Here is a 20,330-nt window from a genome sequence, read left to right on the forward strand (position 1 = left end):
TCCACCTCTCTTTCGTAGCACTACGGTGGCTGACACAGGACCAGATGTGATCATGTTCTCACTTCTTTGCTGAAAGAGATGACGTATTTATGAAACACACTCTGTAGAGAAGTTTGTCCATTTAGGGCTGCTGTAGAAACAACATGGCAAATTCCATGTAAGGGGACCCGTGGTGTATGTAGATAGAAATAGCTTGTTCGAAGATAATAAAAATAATGCTTTATTAAGGTATTTATACACCTCCAAATGATAGTTATGTTTTATTTTATATTGTATTTCTCTCAATAGATCCTCAAAAAATTACACACTGGACCTTAAAGAACATCAATTATAGGCACATTTATTTGTGTCTTGCTTCTATCATGAGACTTTGCTCCAGGAACAACAAGTCCTGTCGTACAGAAGTGACGATACTTACAGTAAAGTGCTGGCAGAGTCAGCAGATGAACATACACACATCCCTACAGACTGAATAAACATTGTAATAAGTTACTGTGGTAACAGTTGCTAGGATGTCATTATTACAGCCTGGACAGTGTTAAGCTCTCAAGAGGCTGCTCACACACACAAGCATGTGACACCTTCTCCATTACTCAAACTATCCACAAAAGACACATCGCACAAAGAAAGAAGACATCTCTGACTCACTTGTTATATGACAGATTTATGATTAATTATACACTCATTTAAAAACTAATAAGAACAGCGAGAAATCGGCACCAGGTTTGATGTTCATGAGTCATACAGCTGGCGAGCTGATTTCCTGCTGATTCTCTTTGTGCTTTTGTTAGTTTTGATTCCCAGTAGTCAGTGTTTCTGTGTCACTAATGCTGGTATTATTTGTCTAGTCACTGCATTATATGATCCATCTGTCCAACCACGATCATCATCAAAGGCTGTCGTATTGTGTATGGGAAATACAGAACTGTACAAAATTGCTAAATGGGAAAATAACTTAAGCAAAGGTTCATATGTCCTCCTCTGTTATAAAATGGATAGATCAGCACTTTCAATCTGAATGGATGAGGCACATTCAACTTGCATCTGTTATTACACATTTTATCATAATTATTAATGAATATAACATATAGTGAACACTGACGTCTTATAATATTGCGACTCAGTTGAAGTGGCTTTCAGGAACAAAACTACTCACTTAAAAAGAAACACATAATACATATAATTGAGATAAATTATTTGTGAAAACTAGGTTCGGAGGCAAAATTAACCAGACCCAGAGCTATTTCAAAAAAGTAAATCCAGAATCGGCAATGTATTGTGTCCATTCCAGTCCAGTGTCTGTTGAATTTCAACAAAGTCAAACATCAGGAGTGACAAAGTCATCCAACAGCAAGGATAAATACATGAAAATACCTATAAATAGTAAATAAAACAACCTGAATAATTGTTTTTGTAACCTTGATATTCTTTTTCCGTCTACAGCTCTGATACAGTCCACCAGATGGAGCTGATCTATGTGTTCCCTAATGGACACAACCACTCACTCACCAAAATACATGTAAACAGATGAAATGTAAAGATTTATTATCAGATCAAATTTCACATGAGATATTTACACAAAACTGAGAGAAGTTTTTTTTTTGATAAATAAGGGCAATTATACAGTGGGTTGGGATTTTGAAGTGGTACTCTGAAAGGCATATGTAATGTGGTTACAAGCACGATTTAAGTAAATGTCCTCATATGATTGGATGGTTCCTGCAAAATGCCTCCATTGCATAAGCTCAGACATGCTGACACGTTGTGGAGATGCTGCTGCACTGTTGGCATGGCGACCGAGCTGACATGCCCTTCCTGTCTCCTCACTCACCTCCTTCACAACACCTGGTAAAAACACAAAAAATAACGCAAACATTAAATGAACATAAAAAAATAAGCAAAAATGTAATATAATTTATAGTTGATTTTTTATAAAATTATGTATGCATAGGTAACAATTATATAGCCACTTGAGACTGTTTTCAACATGTATGTTTGCATTTTTGTTTTACCTGGTGTGTTTCCATCTCCAGAACACTGGCAGTCCAGTAGGTCATGAGTGAGGCAGGAGGTATTCGAGTCAAAGGTGAAAAGATCCCGCATCTCTTCCGCAGAAAAGCTAATATGCTCACCCTTTTTGGTCAAGTCCACAACTGTCCCAGAAAGTCCCTGTTTACTCACCTGCCTCTGATAAATCTTCTCTTCAATGGAACCTACAAGAGAAAAGTGCACGTCTGCAAAACTCTATTAACTAATATACTTTATCCAACAATAAATCATCACACCGAAAGCCTTTCAATAATAAAAAGTGTGATTCATCATGGGATGTGTCATAACATCCAGACTATCGGTCGAAAAGAAGAGAAACACATTGTGTGTCATGATTCATGAAAGACTGTTAGATGTTTTTTAGTCGAGTCATGCTTGAAGTTGTGCAGTTATAATTAACAGCTACATTTATGTATTAACAAAGGGGCTAAAGAGTTAGTTTGTCACATTTCCTGCGCTGTTTAGAGATCTCATGATTACCTGTTGTAAGTAACCTGTAGATGTGAACTATTTTCTTCTGTCCGTCGCGCCACACTCGTGCCATAGCCTAAGACATCAATATCGATAAATACAAGATGATTTAAGTCTAATAAAACATTCATTGTGACTTTAAAACTATGTAAGATCAAAATGAGTGATCACTGATCATTAATGCAGTTAAATGATACAGAGCACTTAAGAAGTAGAAACACATACTAAGGGAGGCCTGAAGGATCTCTTTGTGCTCACTGCCATCTAGTGGCCACCATTAAAGGAAACTCAGGGTATAGAGAGATGTATGGCCTCAATACATTGTAATAGCCTTACAGTTCCAGCATTTGTCATTAGAAACACGTCAAATATTTTCATTTCTTTAAAAACAAAATGGTAATACTCTTTTTAGACTAAGGAGGCTGCCATGTTCTCTTTCGATGACGAAAATGGTTGAACACAACTACACACCGACACACTAATCAGTTCTTCAGTAAATATAAGGTAGGATAAAAATAAAATATATTAATTATGCTAAAATAATACAGAAAGAAAAAAGACGCTATTTGGTGTATTTTATTGGTGTAATAAAACGAATGTGCTTTCCTTAGACGTTAAGAGAACGGGTTTAAGTTGCAACCATTTGACACAAAAATATTTTTTCCAAGTTCATGAATACTGTGACAGTTTGAATTTCACATTTATAAAGTCAATGCCATTGTTAATATATTAAGCCATTCAGCTCTCTATACCCAAGGTTCCTTTTAAATGAGACATTTAGGAATACTGTGCTGTCATTGGACATGGCTAAATGTTACATAGAAAACCATTATGTGCACTGACCTGTATGTCATTGGCTGGGTTCCAGTCTATATCATATAAAACAAGATGGGATGCACCAATGAGGTTAAGCCCCACCCCTCCAGCTTTAGAGCTGAGTAGCAACAGGAAGTTGGAGGAGTGCGGGCTGTTGAAAGAATCAACAATTCGTTGTCGCTGGGCAACAGGGGTCTGACCATCAAGCCGACACCATTTATAACCAATGTGATCGCTGACATTCTGCAGCAAATCGAGCGTTTGTGTATAGTTGGAGACCAAAACAACCCTAGAGAGAGATAGACCAATTAAAATGTAGTTGTTATCTAAACAATAAGCCTGTTTTTAATCTATTAATGTTTAACCGTAGTGTTCATGTACCTGTCTTTGTTGTTGACTTGTTGTATTGCAGACAGCAGGTCTGTTAGCACCAGAAGCTTTCCAGAGTCAGCGGTACTGAAGGCACCAGTGGAGTAGCCCTGAGGGAAGAGCTCCATCACTCCATCCTCAAACATCTCAGACATTTTTTCCTGTAGAAAATGGTGAAATTATAAAGCAGCAAAACTCAGATAAAGAACAAGATAACATTGCCTATTCATCTGCCTGAGGCATACTGCACAATCCAAATATGCAAGCGGTGCAGACAGCGTTCAGTGATGCGCACCTGTAGAGTGTTATAGAGCAGCCCGGGGTGATTGCAGAGTTTCTTCAGAGCATTGATGCAAGCGAGGTGTGGGCTGTGTGCGTGTGTGCCGCCGCTGGAGAGAGAGGCTTTGATGGGAAGTGTGGCCAAAAGGACTCCATAAAGACGCAGCTGCAGCTCAGTGGGTTTGCAAAAGACAGTCCACTCGATTCGCTCCGACAAGTACTTATTAATGATCTCCTGTGTCCGTCGCAAGGTAAACACGCCTGTAAGACGGAAGAGCTCAGCGGCACGCTCCTCTCCAATAGACCTTTCCTCCTGTGACACACAAAGTGACAAGATACAAAATAGTGGATCCACAGAAAGATCCCATTTTCGGTTCCGTTCACCAATTTATGATAGACAAAAATCACACCTGCGTGAGCCCAAGTTTTATTACTCTGAGGTTGCTCTTTCATAGCTTGGCGGAGAAGCTGGATTTCTTAGACTAAGTTGATATTTAAATGAAACACAATTGTGAGACAATTTTTAAAATACATGAGGAGTGTGGAGGTGTAAAATGAATGTAGATTGTAGAGGTAATGAAATATGGATTTGGGTTATTATTTTCAATAATATTGACTTTTGACAGCAGAGTTGGCAAATTTGAGCTCAGTTTGTGACACGGTTAAGATCTTTTAAAACTGGACACATTTGTGAGATTTCTGGCTCTTTTCACAGGAGAAATATCTGACACACAGATGAGCCTTAAAGGGACAGTTCACCAAAAATGAACATTCTGTCATCAAGTAGTCATCCTCTTGTCAATTCAGACCTAAATTGTTTCTGAAATTCACAAAAGAAGATAAAAGAAGATGGCCCCCATTGACTCGCATTGGGTGAGTTTAAGCAAAACTTACCGTTTGCTCTCTATTTAATCGCATTAAAGTCTAGGAGATATTATTGACATATTAAGGAGATCTAATCTTTTTTTGGGTCATTGTGAGCATCTGCTATACCTCCGTGCAGGTGGGCTGGCGAGATCTTAAAATTGGCTCTTCATAAATCTTCCTGTAGCCTGCAGATGTTCCCAGAATTCCTGGATTTACAAAATCTATGATGGAATAAAACTCCTGCAGGTCATTCTGCACTGGAGTCCCTTAAAAATGCCAAACAAATCATGTTATGTTATTATGTTAGCTATTATAATCTTTATAGTTGTCAACTCATTTCTACAATTCTTAAACAATTTAAATTTTTATCAAAGGTGTGTGCTTGTGTATATATATATATATAATAGGTCAAATGAAATAAACCTGTTAATATAAGACGGCGTTCACAGGAAAGAGCAGTGAGTGCGCCGGATGTTTTGATGTTGCTGTTTTTGAGTCGATGACCTTCATCACAGACGAGCACTCCAAAGTCCAACTCTTTCAATCTGTCCACCGAGCGCAGCAACATCTCATAACTGATCACCATGACAGAGCAAAGAGGGGACGACACGAAATCCTCCACACGGTGATCCTACATGAACAACACACACTTTGTGATTTTAAATACCTTACAATTATAAAAGTTAGCATTCATCTCACAATACCATCAAAGTCATTACATGGAATCACAGGCTTTCTCTTTCAAGAACTGAAATAAACTAAATTAAAACTGCGCTGTCATCTACACACCTGGTCCACCGTGTAAACACTGATCCTCTCTCTCCCAAGCCACTTGTTAAACTCAGCGGCCCAGTTCTTGACCAAGCTCCCAGGACACACCACAAGCGCTCTTTTAAGCACAGGCCGTCCACCGTAGGGACCCTGTCTTAATAGTGTCCACAGCACGCAGACACACTGCAGGGTCTTCCCAAGCCCCATCTCATCTGCAAGAATAGCCCCACAGCGACCAGCCAACCTGTAACAAACACAGACATGTGCAGAAACATGCATGACAAACAAAAACTGATTTTTTTTTTTTTACAAAATGTGTCTTTTTTTACCTCATTCCCACTAAGCATTCATAAAGAAAGACCACGCCCTCTCTCTGATGTGGCCGAAGATTATTGGTCAGGTGAGGGTCCACGACCACATCCACCAATGAAGATCCAGATTTATTATGTACCCACTGGTGATCGGTTGATGGCCGTGGCATCACAAGAGCTCCTAAGAATGTGTAAAGAATGAGTTGTGTATCATAAGATCTTGTAAATTATATGAGGTTAAACGTGTGCTATACCTGCTGCATTGGGGTCATGTCTGGGTTTACAGGGGGCTCCCTCAGGATGGGAATCTTGTATCGCTCCTCCCTTAAACGCTGGCCTCGTAAAGGATTTGGCCAGCGGTCGATATACAGCAGCCTTCACCACTGTCTCTGCTGGAGTCTCAACGGAAGCGTCTTTAAAACATCGGCCCTTGGCGTAGTCCTCATTGGAAATTACCCCCATTACCTCAATTTGCTTCCCTCCCACCATAAGAGTCTGACCCTCACACAGACTCTCCAGCTCAGAGGCTTTATAGCCTGATCCTAACAAACAAATATAATTTAAACATAGATATACATTTCTTCACAATACTATACAGCAACCAATAGTTTTAGTAATCGAATTGCCAGTATGTGCTGTGATAGACTAACCTCGTCCAATGTCCCGCCCCTCCATGTCTTTGAGCTCAACACTCCGCCCCTTGGCGACCAGCACAGCGTCACCTTCCCAGCGCTTGTGCTTTCTTGATGATGCCTTGCACCACATTACACTGTAGTAGCGTGCTTGGAAAAAAACAAAACAAAACATGAATGAGCTTTAAAACACAGCATAGCCTATTAATCAGACACAGCATTTTATAATTAAATGTCTACATTGTTATTACCTATGGGGCGGTTTCCCATTCAAGGCTTAAAGGGACAGTTCACTTTAAAATTCTGTCATCATTTGTTCACTCTCGAATTGTTCCAAATCTGTATACATTTCTTTGTTCTTCTCATGAACATAGAAAGATATTTACAAGAATGCTTGTAACCAAACAGTTCTACGAGACTAATTATTACCATAATCAGAAAAATGACAATGGCAGTCAAAAGTGCCCCAGAACTGTTTGCTGTCCTACATTCTTAAATATATCTTGTTTTGTGATCAACAGAGCAAATAAATGTATAAAGCAATTTTTCCTACTATGGTGGTCAATATCCGTGTTTCCATCACCCTGGATTTAAGAACATTGTGAAGCTTTGCTTCAAAAGCCTTTTCTTCGCAAAAAAGGATACTTGGGTTGGCTTTTATTTTTTGCAAAAAACAGTTATTGCGAATAGTAGGAGATGGGAACGCATTTGCTGAATAAATTTAGGCGTAGCAAACATTAAACCAACGAAACAAAGTGGCTGTTACCGTTGATTGTGTCTTTCTGGTTTCCAGATCTTTTTTTTATATACATGACATTTTTGAATGTAATGTAATGTAGTTACCAATACCACGTTACCAATACCTCTAGGAACTTGATGGAAAAGCACCGATTTCGCATTAGTCTTTCGTCCTGTTATTGCGAATTTTGAAAAGATGTACCAAATATGGTAAGAGGCGTTACATTTCCATCACACTATTGCAGTATTTGACCAATCACTACGCACTGGTTAACTGGCCAATCAAAGCACACCTCTCTTTTCAGAGCGATGAGTGTTTCAGAAGGGGAGGCAAAGAGGAGATACAAACATTCACGGTATGTGGACAACAAAGCATTTTTGAACCTCTGAATCGTGTATACACATTGCATAACATATAAAACAAACATTAAATTTGTTATAGCCGTGTCATACGACCTCTTTAAGACTAGTCCTAGACTAAAATAAACGTTAGAGCTGTCTGAAATGTAAACAGCTTGCACTGCGAGATCTTAAAATATATCAGTTTATTTTTTGTCAGTAACGCTTTTATGCAATACCTGTTTGTTTAACTGAAATGTAATAATTTAACTAAGACCTAGTCCTGGATCATTCTAATCACTGTAAGGGAAACCGCCCCTCTGTGTCTTTGTTCCTAAACATACTGGTGCGGCCAAAAATAAATATGACACTGTAGGGCGGTGTCCCAGTCATGGCTTAAGCCTAGCCCCAGACAATAATGCATGTTTGAGTGGTCTTAACTGAACTTGCACTGAATACCTTAAAATACATAAGACCAACTGTTTTGTCTCAAGATGCATAACAATGTTTTTCCAAGGTACTTATATGTTCTAATCTAGCCAAGGATTGCTCCTGTTTTTTTTTCTAAACCCTGTCCAGGAAACCACCCCTTTTATCAACAAAGTCAACATGAACACTTCTTGGCAGAGCACAAATGTTAACGTGATATTTCACCCCAAAATTTAAATTTGTTCAATATTTACTCACCCACGTTTCTTTTTAAACCTATATGATATACTTCTGCAAAACACAAAAATGATGGTAACCAAACAACATGACTTCCTCAGAATAGACACACAACCACCAAGACATTTCTCAAAATATCTTCTTTTGTGTTCCACTGAAGAAAGTCTCAATCAGGTTTTGAACAACTTGAAAGTGATTAAATGATGACAGACATTGTATTTTGAGTGAATTATCCCTTTAATATCAGTGTTATAAATGTGGGACAAAAAAAATAATAACACATATATGCTCAATACACTGAGATTAAAGCACTGACAATTTTATTAGGGTTGACATACAAAACATTCTTGTCCAGACACATTCACACACAATAACATTTATTCCCGCTTCAGACATAAGAGCGATTGTTGTAAAAATGTGATTAAAAAATAAACCTGTACAAACAAGAAAGAACTGTACAAACAAGTCTGACGATTGTACATTCACAAGTCCAACCGTACAGCACATGACCAGATAAAACGACAAAATATGTTGAAGTTCCCTTTATGCGACATTTTTAGACACATTACTGTATGTCACAACAGCGGCAGCCCGTGACGAAGTCTGGCGGCCCTCAATTTCTCTACTTTAACCTTTGACCTGAGAAGCTCCTCCTCCAACTGTTGCTTTCTTTTAATGCCCTCCCTCTTCTCCTCCAGATACAGGCCTAGTTTTCTGTGATTGGCCAGAAGCAGCTTGTGCTCCTCTCGCATCATCTGCAACATTTCAGCTTCATAAACAGGGTTTTTGAAGGCTACCCTGTCCTGTTGATACAGGCTCCTCCTCTGGGCGGGTGCTAACGGTGAGGGCGGTAAGTGTACAGAGGAGGGGCATGGAGAGATGGAGCCCGCGTACACGTGGGAGACTATTTCCTCCTCCTCGTCATCATCTTCTTCAAACACCTCGCTTTCTCTCTCGTTCTGTCCGTGGTGGGTCTGACTGCTCGGGGTGGCGTCAGTACCGGGTGAACCGTGTGACGAAATCAGCTGGATTTCGGGAGGCGGCTTCACATCTTCTGACTCCACCCTCACAGCAGCCACAAGTGGATATCCTGATAACACTGGGATGGAGAGACTGCTGCCTGGCTGATCTATTACGGGAGAACTCCTCTTGAACTGAAGCCTAGCATAGAAACATATACATGTGATGTCAATACATAAATAATTGATAAAGAAAAGTTAAGATAAAATTAATTTACCATGCTACTGTACAGTGGTGGTATCAGGTAGTAAACCAATGTAAAAACAGATAGTTTACCCAAAAACATCCCACAAAAATAAACACCACCACCATTTATTTACACTCATGTTGTTGAACCTGTAATGGACTCTTACATCTGTGGAACACAACAGAAGATATTCTGAAAAATATTTCAAAGGTTTGGTGCCATATAATGGAAGTCAATGTTGTCTGGTTATCAAAATATATTCTTTTGTGTTCTCCAGAAGAAAGTAAGCCATACAGGTTTGGAGCGCCATGAGGGTGAATAAATGATGTAAGAAATTTTCATTTTATTAATCTGATTTATACCATGGCACTGAAATTCATATACCAATATATGAATGTTAAGGGTACCCTTGAACATTAATATTCAAGCTTCTTAAACATTTCCACAATGGTATTTGAATTTAAGTAGTATAGTATAAATCAGATTAGCATGCTTTTACCACCCAATACCGATGTACAATGGTATTGCCACAAAACTACATTTACCCATTCAACTAGATGAATGAGACTATCCACCTCAATAGCTCTTTGCTAGATTTGACTCAAGGTTATAAGTGACAAAGAAAGACCACAAGACCTGATTTTAGACCCGAGGCTGATATTGAGTTGACTACTCTGTTAACTACTCCGGCAAGCCTGGCATTAGCACGGCATCGGAAATGCAGTTAATGACATCCAAATCCTCTCAATACTGCAGCTTAACTCTGGCGCAGGAGAACACACATTGAAAGGACTAGTGTGGGTGTGTGCGTCTGTTTTGATCACAGACAATAGAAACGGTAAATTAAACTGCTGAAGGAGATGTTTACATGTCTGTCTAGAAAACCTGCTGACCTCTAATGGGCTCAGCCTCTCGCTGAAAACCTCAAAACAATTCTGTTCGGTTATTAACAGAAGCTATTATTAACATGTAATAACCAATAACGTCTCAATGATGCCTGGAAGAATTTGCAAAGGCGTGTTGAGACTGTTTGCGTGTTTATGCAAAGACATACTGTGTCTGTACAGAATGTAGGTTTTTAAAATGTCTATTTTATTTTCTAAGAAAATCACCTTATGATCTTTCAGTTTTGCCTATAAATATAAGCATGTGCATGTGGTAGGAAACATGTGTTTGCTCTTTCTCACCTGTGGAGTGCACTCTGCTCTTTATCCCCCACATGAAACAGTTGCGGAATCATTTCTAGGATGCGTTTGGTTGGCTCTGAGATGCTGCCCCTGTACTCAGGCTGGGCGTGGCTTCGCTGAAGAACTTCCTGTTTGGCACTTTCTTTAAGTCGTTTATAGAGAGTGCGAAGGCCTTGAGCCGTTCTTGGGGGTCTTTCGCCCCCCAAATTGTTATAGCGCTCCGCTATATTGTCCCAGCATCGGTTCTTATCCACGATCACCGCGTGCTTGTTGGTGTGCTCCTCCAAAATATGTATGTGTGGCTGGACCAGACGCAGAAGATCCAGTTTCTCAGACAGGGTGAAGTTGGAGGAGCGAGCTTTGCCAACCATGTTGTTTGTCATGAATATGGTAGACATCTTGCTGTTAGGCTGGTCTCAGTGCTCTACACTCGGTCTCCTCTTCTCCTTCTTTTCCCCTGTGTTATGAATCTGTCTTATTCTGGAAGACACTCACTTGTGCGAGCGGGCTGCTGCTCTGCTTGCCTCGGTTAAACAACACACACATGCACAAACTGGCTCCTAAGCATACAGGGACGTTAGAAAAAAAATCAGGCTTAACTAGGCCAGCCTCGATTAGGCCCACGCCTACCCGGGGAGGGCTTTGCTGGAATTCCTTTTAGCTTAAGCTGACGCAGGTTCAGTAAAGCTGCTTAAGCCTGGCCTGACCTACATAACAATCCCGACTACATTAGACTGGAAACACAGCTGAGATCTGTTATGTCTTTGAAAGCCGGTGTGCGTTTCGATTTTTATCGTGAGGGAATTAATGTGTGTTTTTAAAAGTTTTGTAAACGCGCATCTTTTGGACGCGTGAACGCAAAGCGCGAGACTGCTGCGTCGCCAAGGGAAACATTCAATGACACTTATTATTGTGTTCACGCCAAAGCAGCGCTCGCATTTTTTGCGTAACAGTTATATACAAAGAAAGAAAGTGGGTTTCAGACACCAGTTGCTGTGACACACACGCAGCCTGGATGAGAGGAGAGCTGTGCGCGGATCACACTGTGCAGTATCACGAGCAGACACAGCCGCGTGTCAATCATGCGGAGCGCGTCCGCTGATTGGTTAGTTTCACTTAAAGCCGAAGTTATGGGAGGGGATATTACCTTGTGTTTAACCTGACCTCTGGCGGAACATTTTTGTGATTTAAAGTAGTTTGATTGGTTTAAAGTGGTTTATAATCATTAAAATTCCATCTAAAAGTTTTTAAGTTGTAGTATATTATATAAACATGATGCTTTGTAAACGGTCAACCACTTGACAGCAATGAAACACAAGACGCGTTTATACAGTATATACAGAAGTTATTTCTATGGTTACCGCGAAAAGGTTCGGAAGGCTTTATTAACCCATACAAATATTATATTGCTGGGGCTGTAACAATACTTTTGTAAGAATTGTAACTGCGTTTATTTACACGAATTACACCCTTATTATGTCAGAATTATGTCAATGTGAGTATGGTTTCCAGTCAGCAACTCGCAGTCTGCATTTATATCGATCTTGTTTTTTTGCGTACTTCCGTGTGAGGTTAAACCCTTAATATTGTTTACTAATTAGTCTCTGACATTGATCTTTGCCATGGATAACAGAATTGTTCATATATCTGTTTATAGTGACATATATTTTGACATATTTGAGTGATTTGTAATATTTGTACATGGATAAGTATTGACCAGCCACAGGGTTAAATCATACTTGGACATTCGAGTTTCTGCAAAAAATGGGTACAGACCCCATATGTGTATCAGAAAACAAAGCAATGCAGAATATGCAGTTTAACTAAATTTATCTTGCAATTAAATGACAAACAATACTCTTTTCAATTGCATAATCAACAGCTGATGGTTGTATTTTATTTATAATAAAGAGACACAAATTAACACATTGGAATTAACACATATGGTTAATTCCAATGTTATGGACGTGACATAAAAATGCTCACAGAATGCATTTGTTACGAATATGTTGAACCATCTGTTTATATTTACTAAAGCCTTGTTGATAGAGTCTAACAAATTTTCTGTTTTAAAAATGGGAAATAATGCGTTATGGATATGAGAAAAAAAAAGGATGCGGTTTTTGGGAGATGACAAACTTCGTAGGATTTCTGTGAAATAAAAATGCACAATCCTGAAGCAATGATACCCATTTAACGGAGAAGGGATTCCTCTTTATAGAACATAAAATAGTGCTTTATTTTAATCCTGAAAATGGCTCTTACCTGAATATGAAAAACCATGCACTAAAAATAAAACAAATGCTTTACGAATTTGAAGAGAGATCTCACATGGGTATTTGAACCACCAAGTGTTAAGATCTGTGCTGTTACAATAGTAAAAAACATACATTTTTCTGGGTAGGTTGACATTTTCACGGAATTGCCCAAATACTAAAGTGACAGCTCTTACCAGTAGACGTAGAGTTGGGTTGAGTGTGTGGCTGTATTGGGCAGCTGTCTTTGTCTGATTGATTTGTTTCAGAAAAGTCCGATGAACACCTGTTACTGTTTTCCTTACTTTCCCCTTGAGGAACAGCACTCAAGACTCTGGCTAAAGCCTTACTGCCTGCTGGAGCTTTAGACACAGCTGGAGCATCTGCACTACTCAAACACACCTGGACCTGTACAGATGCAACCATTAAACACAACAATTATACGATTGACTATTGCTGGCAGAATGTCTTATAAATCCATAACTTGTCTAACAATTAATTGTTTATGTTATTCTCATGCTTTATTCTAATTATGCTTAAACTATTGTAATTACACACACACAGCTTAAAACGTAAAATTATTATGCATGATACATTTGTGAAATATGCTTGATTGGCATCCTCTTCACTTTACCTTATTGAGCAGCACATTCCCTAAAGCAGGTGCTGATGGCGGTGACGGTCCCAATACAACCCTCGATAAGTCATCATTCTGCGCCGGACCCGGAGGCATAAACCGGGGTTTCTTTGTAGCATTGCCGCGGAGCTGACTCGGAGCTCCAGACCTGCGCATTCTCTAAGCGAAGACGATAAACGTTACATGTGATAAACAGTATTGTTCCTATAAAACCACATAGTTAACACATAGTTAATGTACATCTGATTTCGCGAGTCTGCCGCTATACTTAGCTGATGGCAAACCGAAGTTAATAAAGGTAGCCGAATACAAGCCTCTCCGTTTTTATTCTTTTTAATGAATCTCAAAATCTTCTTGACTTAAAATAATATAGGCTACGTAAACAGCCAGTATATTAATTGCGCACACTTTACCTTGCTTGAAATACCTTCTTCTGTCAATTTGTTTTCTAAAACTCCCTCGAAAATCTCAAGCCTAACGCGGAAGTGACGTATCTCTTGTCGGATTGGTCAGAATGTCACTGAAAAAAAAGAAGGGAGGAGCTTGTGGGAGCAACAATCAAGAACAGAAGTGTCAGAGACCTCACTGTTAATGTTGTCTTCAAAAAGGTGAATGAACCAAATACAGCAATCGTGTGAAAGTTGCTTTCTGTCAATCATCACTTATCAAACAGGCAAGTACTTCGCCTTTTGACTCTTGCTTTTTGCAGTTTTTGTCATGTTTATGTACAGCAAACATGACCAGAATGCATTTGCACCATGACAGCTTTGACATTACAATATTACAACTTTTAATGTATATTATTCAGTTGACAAACAAATCATACATCCTTACCATTATTTGTATGCATTTAATTATTATTTGATTTATTAATATGTCACATGTGGTCATGATTGCATGTCATTACATCACTCCATGTATTTATCACGTGGTACATTAACTGTTGTTGTAACTTTTGTATGTGACAGGTGTATTTTATGTTAGTGTTTATTCTGCTGCATGTCTGATAGCGAAACTACGATGCTTCAGTATAGGAAATAATCCAATCAGAGTTGTAATCCAGTCTAATCCCACCACAGCCGTGAAGAACAGAGATCATTTAGACAGTGAAAGTGACAGACTAAGACGTGCAAATACAGACAAAGATGTTCATGATTTTGCTTTCGACTCTAAATGAATGACAGTGGATGCGGCATGCAGGGTTTACCTAGATCTCCGTAGCAAAGCAGTTTCTTTGTGTAAAATATAAAGCCACGTGTTGACCCCCTACTGAGAAGATGTTTTGACAGCTCACGTGGCTGGACAGGTGCAGACACATTTGCATAGGTGACCTGTTGCTTTTAAGAGAAAGCTTTTGTGGGAAAGAACACAAGTACAAAATGCTTGACATTACTGTTATTCAGATTTGCACTTTATGTGTCATTTGGAAGAACACATCTTATCGTAATGCACGCTTATGGATACATGAATGGACTCTCAATCTTTTGTTGAAGTGTGACTGTGTTTGGAACTGGTTTCTAGGATAGCACAGAGGCTTTAGAGAAGTGTTGCCAAAGACTTTACATGAGATTTCAAATCATCAAAGTGATGCTGTTTGTGTATCTGTCTATCCAAAAACATAATGCAATGTGTGCATTTTATATTAGGGTGTGTTGTGGTGTGTGTAAGGATATTTATATAGTCAGATCATTTTTTTTTCTGTGTGGTCCCCTTTGTACCTGTGTGCATTTGTGTGTGAGGTTGCCAGGTGCTGAAGCTACGATGTTGTCTTGTTACCCAGAGGATCTCACAAAACGTGTATTGCACATTTGTAACACATTGAATTATCTTCGCTATAAATTTCCTTTTAAAGGTGTCACATGAGTTTAATTTCACCTGCTTTTCTCTGTTTAACAGATTAAAGTGACTATTTTCTGAGTTTAGCACAAATAGAGATGGCAAGATGACATCATCTCCCAGAATCCCCTCCCTGGTGAATTTCAGGACTCATAACTCCACCCACTCATGTTTCAGTCCAACGGCTGCCACCTGGCTGTTTCTATGACAACTGTGACCATCTTCATCAACAACACCTGAGAGAAAGAGAGAGGGGGACATACAGACTCTGTCAGGTAAAGAATTTAACTTTGTCTCGTTTTTTTAAATTAAATGTATGTGCTAGGCTTGTAGTGTATCAGTGTCTACATGTTGCAGCTAAAATATTCATATTTACATTTAGTTCACATTTGATTTCTATTCATTTATTTTATTTTATTTTAAACATTTATATTCAATATATATTTTTGTTTTGTATACAGTTATTTTAAACACAAATTATATCATTTTTAATATAATTGATGTGTTAAAAATCTTTTGAAACATTTTACAGGATTAACAATTAACAATATAATATTAATGCCTATAATATATGAGGGTCAAAGACGTTAAGATCAAAATACATTTTCAAAAATGATTTTATATCCATAGAAAGCACATTAAATATAAGTACAATTTCTACTGTTTGGTTTCAACTAAGTTTTCGGAGAATAAAATGTCAATTTGGTTCAAATAATGTTACATTGTCATTCAGTGTAACACAATATTTATGTACAAATTTAAACAACATGCTTATTCTGACTTGTACATATTAAAATATATAAAAGAATGATGGAGCATATTACATTTTACTGTACTTTTAATGAGTAAACAATTCCTATTGACCAATGGGCAAAAGCTATAGGATATTTGCAAATTAATTTTATTTTACATTACAACTAATTAGGATTTGGGGTGGAACAACAATAATTTAGAGCATTATGACACTTATTGTTTTTATGCTTAAACCCTTTTTAGGTTTTGACCCATAAATATATTTATTAATCTATGTGAATAGGTTTAAAATGTATTGCTTCCATTTTATTTAAATTACATAGAAAAACTTTATATTAAGAGTTTTTTTCCAAAATGAGATATCTCCGTTTAAAAAAAATCTAAAATCATGTTTTTTTATAGTGCATTCTGATTCATATCATTCAAACTGCAGTTTGTTTGTTTTGATTTAAGACATAATTATAATAAAAAAGCTAACTGACACAAATTACAAATTGTGTTATCTAATTTTGGAAACTAACTCGTACTTGTATTAGTTTGTTTAATGCGTTTTCTTATATGTGGGTGCCCTCCAGGATGGGTTACGATCTGGAGCGCTTTGTGGGTTACGTGAATGAGGGTCTGCTATGTTGCGTGTGTCGGGACGTGTTAGAAGATCCTTTGCAGGCTCCATGTGAACATGCCTTCTGTAGCTCCTGCATTCATGGATGGCTCATCCACCATAACAACTGTCCCGAGGACCGCTTACCTTTAGACATCACACACCTTCGTCCATTATTCAGGTATGACACTTCGTGCACAATCGTGCACATATTAAACAACAGGCCTTCTCTTACAGTTGAATGTATTGTGCGTTACAGATACATGAGGAATGATTTAGCAAGGCTTCAGTTGAGGTGCATGTTCCGGCCACAAGGTTGCGAAGTCATATGCCCCCTTGAGTCTGTTCATAGACATGAGGAACAGTGTGACTATGCTCTATTGAATTGCAGTAATGCAGGTATGCAAATATGCAAATGTGTAGACACCATTTTACATCCACATTATTGAAAGGTCAGTGTTTGAAATTTAGCGACATCTAGTGGTTAGGTTATAAAATTGCAACCAACGGCTAACTCCACCCCTCCATTTGAAGCACTCTGGTGGCTGACATTAAGATTAAGATATCATCACGTTTTTGCTCCTTTGGCAAAGGAGATCAAATATTTACGAAATGTACTTGGTAGAGCAGTTTGTCCGTTTAGGTCTAATGTAGTACTACATGGCGAATTTCATGCAAGGGGACAGGCAGTGTATGTAGACAGAAATAGCTCATCCTAAGGTAATAAAAACATAACGCTTCATTATGTAAGGTATTTATACACCTCTCAAGACATTGTTATGTATATTATATTGCATTTCCATCAAAGGATCCTCCAAAAACTACACACTGGACCTTTGAACCTAGGTTTGGATACTTTTTGTAACCAGTAACAGGTGGCAGATGCAGTGCAGTGTAGCCTTGGTCAGGCACATACAATTCAAAAATGCAGTTGTAACAGCAGATGAGCATTGTGAACACAAGGTAGAGTGCTTACCTACTTGAGTAATCGCATATTTTATTATTAATGGGAGACCCCCTCAGGCAGCCAATGATGTAAAACATTTACCTCAAGGGACAATTGAGCCTTTCAGTCTTTCTGACTTGTCTGACACCAATTAACTGAAATATGCCCAAATAAAATATTTTTGCTAATTCTGGAAATGTATGTATATAAATATACAGGTGGCGAGTTCTTGTGTTATCGCTGTGGTAGGTACATTGTGTCTGTGTGTTTTGTGTAAACTCTGTGTGCATTGTTAGACCTTTAAGTGACATTTTCTTGCATATTTCTTGCATGTGAACGTTTGCAGTGTGCCATTGTTTCATCTTTACTTTTTATCAATGATCGTAGTTATTTTCTCTATGCCGATGTTTAGGTTGCCCGGTTCAGGTGTCTCGTCGCTCTCTGGAAGCTCACCTGTGTGTGTGTGAGTACAGCAGCAGAGTTTGCGCGAGTGGCTGTGGATACACAATCCTAAACACAGAGGAAGCCCAACACAACTGTGTATCTGAGTTACGAGCTGAGCTGGACATGCTCAGGTACCACAGGCTACTGCTAAAGTGGACACATAATGGATGTTACTGTATGTTGGGCCATAAGTGGGTAAACATGTCTGTGTTTTGCTATAGGGCAGAGTTGGACTGCAAAGTTGAGGAGGTGAGACATGAAATGGAATCTCGTCTGGATTCCCAAAGACGACACATGGTGCAAAAAGAGAGTTTGCTGAGGAGTGAAGTAGATGAGCTCAAGGTAGGATATGTGGAATGAATGTTCGTATTTGATTATTTTCTTAAAGGTGTTCCTGTAGCTCAATTGGAAGAGGATTGTCTTACATTTACATTACATTTATGCATTTTGGCAGACGCTTTTATCCAAAGCGACTGACATTGCTTTATCCTATACATTTTACATAGGTATTTGCAATCCCCTGGGATCGAACCCATAACCTTGCGTTGTTAACGCAATGTTCTTACCACTGAGCTACAGGAAAGCTGAAGTCTTACGAATGCAAATGTTAGGGGTTTTATTACCAAATAACATACATCCAGTGTGTTATAGTATACAGATGTTGAGATTCCTCTTTTTACGTTGAGGACAATCAAGAGACTCATACACAACTATTACAATAGATAGAAACATTCAGTGCTGCCCACAAAGTCAACACCATTAATTTAAAGACAGGTAGATGTAAACCTCTGAAAATGGTTTAGATGTAAAAAAAAATATAATTTCCTGAAAAAACATATAGTATTTTTAAATCTTCTGAAGGACATTAGTAAATTAAAAAAATGAAATACATAAATGAAACAATAACAATTTACGTCAAAACCATTTTCACAGGTTTACACCCATCTGACTTTAAATGAATGGTGTTGACTTTGTGGGCAGCACTGAATGTTTCTATCTATTGTAATAGTTGTGTATGAGTCTCCTGATTGTCCTAAATGTAAAAAGAGGAATCTCAACATCATACAGTTAATGCTGGACATGACTCAAATATCCAGAAATGCTGAAAGGAAAGATTGTGGAGGATCCGGGTGATTGTTTTGAAGATCAGTGGACAGTCTAATGACTCATGACAAACAAGAAACCCTTAAGAAGATATGACTAAACATTAAAACTGTCATTGATTGTTTAGGTAACATCATACAGTATTAAGAATCAGGGGCGTCTAAGCTTTTGCACTGAGCTATTTTTAGAAATTCTGTTATTATTCTTTAGTGTAAACTTTGTTAACATTTCTTTAGTGAAACAAATTGCTCAGGGCAGGACTAAATAAAAAAATAAACCTTAATTTTCAAAATTTCCAAATGTTTCAGCTTTTTCCGGATTCTGCAAGGGGTGTGTAAACTTTTGAGCACAACTGTATATATAGCTTGAATACAATGTAAAATGCTTTGGATAAAATCGTCTACCATATGTAAAAAATGTTTGTCTGTGTTTGTGCAAAGGGCCAGCTGTCCCGTGTGATGTCAGATGTCCGTGTTTTGCTGGGTGCAGAGAGAGCACGCAGACAAGACCTGGAGAGGGCAGAACTTGAGAAGGCAGAGCTTCAAGAACTTTTAAAGAAGGAGGGGCTTAGACCAGCCACACCCTCGCAACCTGCAGAGAGCCCTAAAAAGCAAGGCCCACGCAGCCTAGCATTGGACTGCATCAAGAGAAAGAATAGGGAGGTGACAGTCATCTGAAGATATCGGCTGCTTCTCATTGCTATAATTAAGGACGATACATTTTTCTAAACACACCTGAACCAGCAAACAATTACTTGAATATTGTTGATTGGAAGTTGGATTTCTGGCCATTGGACAGTCAATATAGTCCCACATACCCCTTCGCCAAGAATTACGCCATGCACAGAGATGCCGGTTTAAATGAGGGTGGTAGTTTGTTTTTCGGCAAAATAAGTTGTGCAGTAAAGTGAATGTTACATTTCATTTACTAGATTTGTTTTGTGGAATTTGTAAAGGACATCTTGTCATTTTCAAGAACAATAAAAAATGCATTCTGTGTTCTTTCTCCATAAGGTTGATATTAAAATATTTTTTCCAACAGGTTTTTGTGTT

At 38.4% G+C, this 20,330-nt stretch overlaps 3 protein-coding genes across 5 annotated transcripts; 1 reads left to right on the plus strand and 2 right to left on the minus strand.

Annotated features, from left to right (window-relative positions):
- Positions 1 to 1,522: 1,522 nt before the first annotated feature.
- On the minus strand, positions 1,523 to 14,096 carry rad54b (RAD54 homolog B). Its single transcript, XM_056763145.1, has 15 exons — positions 14,008 to 14,096; positions 13,592 to 13,753; positions 13,155 to 13,365; positions 6,584 to 6,715; positions 6,188 to 6,475; positions 5,952 to 6,114; positions 5,641 to 5,866; positions 5,275 to 5,482; positions 4,978 to 5,117; positions 4,001 to 4,297; positions 3,718 to 3,866; positions 3,364 to 3,625; positions 2,530 to 2,596; positions 2,013 to 2,213; positions 1,523 to 1,845 (listed from the first exon to the last, which is right to left on the minus strand). Exons 2-15 carry the CDS (start codon positions 13,748 to 13,750, stop codon positions 1,619 to 1,621), a joined length of 2,730 nt encoding a protein of 909 aa, XP_056619123.1. The 5' UTR covers positions 13,751 to 13,753; positions 14,008 to 14,096; the 3' UTR covers positions 1,523 to 1,618.
- LOC130433328 (fibrinogen silencer-binding protein) lies at positions 8,574 to 11,753 on the minus strand. Its single transcript, XM_056763146.1, has 2 exons — positions 10,703 to 11,753; positions 8,574 to 9,469 (listed from the first exon to the last, which is right to left on the minus strand). The coding sequence occupies exons 1-2, from the start codon at positions 11,098 to 11,100 to the stop codon at positions 8,884 to 8,886; spliced, it is 984 nt and encodes a 327-aa protein (XP_056619124.1). The 5' UTR covers positions 11,101 to 11,753; the 3' UTR covers positions 8,574 to 8,883.
- Positions 14,097 to 14,146: 50 nt separating the features above from the next.
- Positions 14,147 to 20,303, plus strand: rnf41l (ring finger protein 41, like). 3 transcript variants are annotated; one of them, XM_056763151.1, is made up of 7 exons: positions 14,147 to 14,202; positions 15,491 to 15,705; positions 16,759 to 16,965; positions 17,044 to 17,183; positions 18,143 to 18,305; positions 18,396 to 18,516; positions 19,719 to 20,303. In XM_056763151.1, exons 3-7 carry the CDS (start codon positions 16,760 to 16,762, stop codon positions 19,953 to 19,955), a joined length of 867 nt encoding a protein of 288 aa, XP_056619129.1. In that variant the 5' UTR covers positions 14,147 to 14,202; positions 15,491 to 15,705; position 16,759; the 3' UTR covers positions 19,956 to 20,303. The 3 variants fall into 3 exon arrangements, with proteins under 3 accessions (XP_056619129.1, XP_056619128.1, XP_056619130.1); XM_056763152.1 differs by lacking the exon at positions 14,147 to 14,202 and adding an exon at positions 15,359 to 15,391; XM_056763150.1 differs by lacking the exon at positions 14,147 to 14,202 and having other exon boundaries at positions 15,111 to 15,705.
- The last annotated feature ends 27 nt before the right edge of the window (positions 20,304 to 20,330 follow it).

This window comes from Triplophysa dalaica, chromosome 12, assembly GCF_015846415.1.
Source record: "Triplophysa dalaica isolate WHDGS20190420 chromosome 12, ASM1584641v1, whole genome shotgun sequence".
NCBI classification, from domain to species: Eukaryota; Metazoa; Chordata; class Actinopteri; order Cypriniformes; family Nemacheilidae; genus Triplophysa; species Triplophysa dalaica.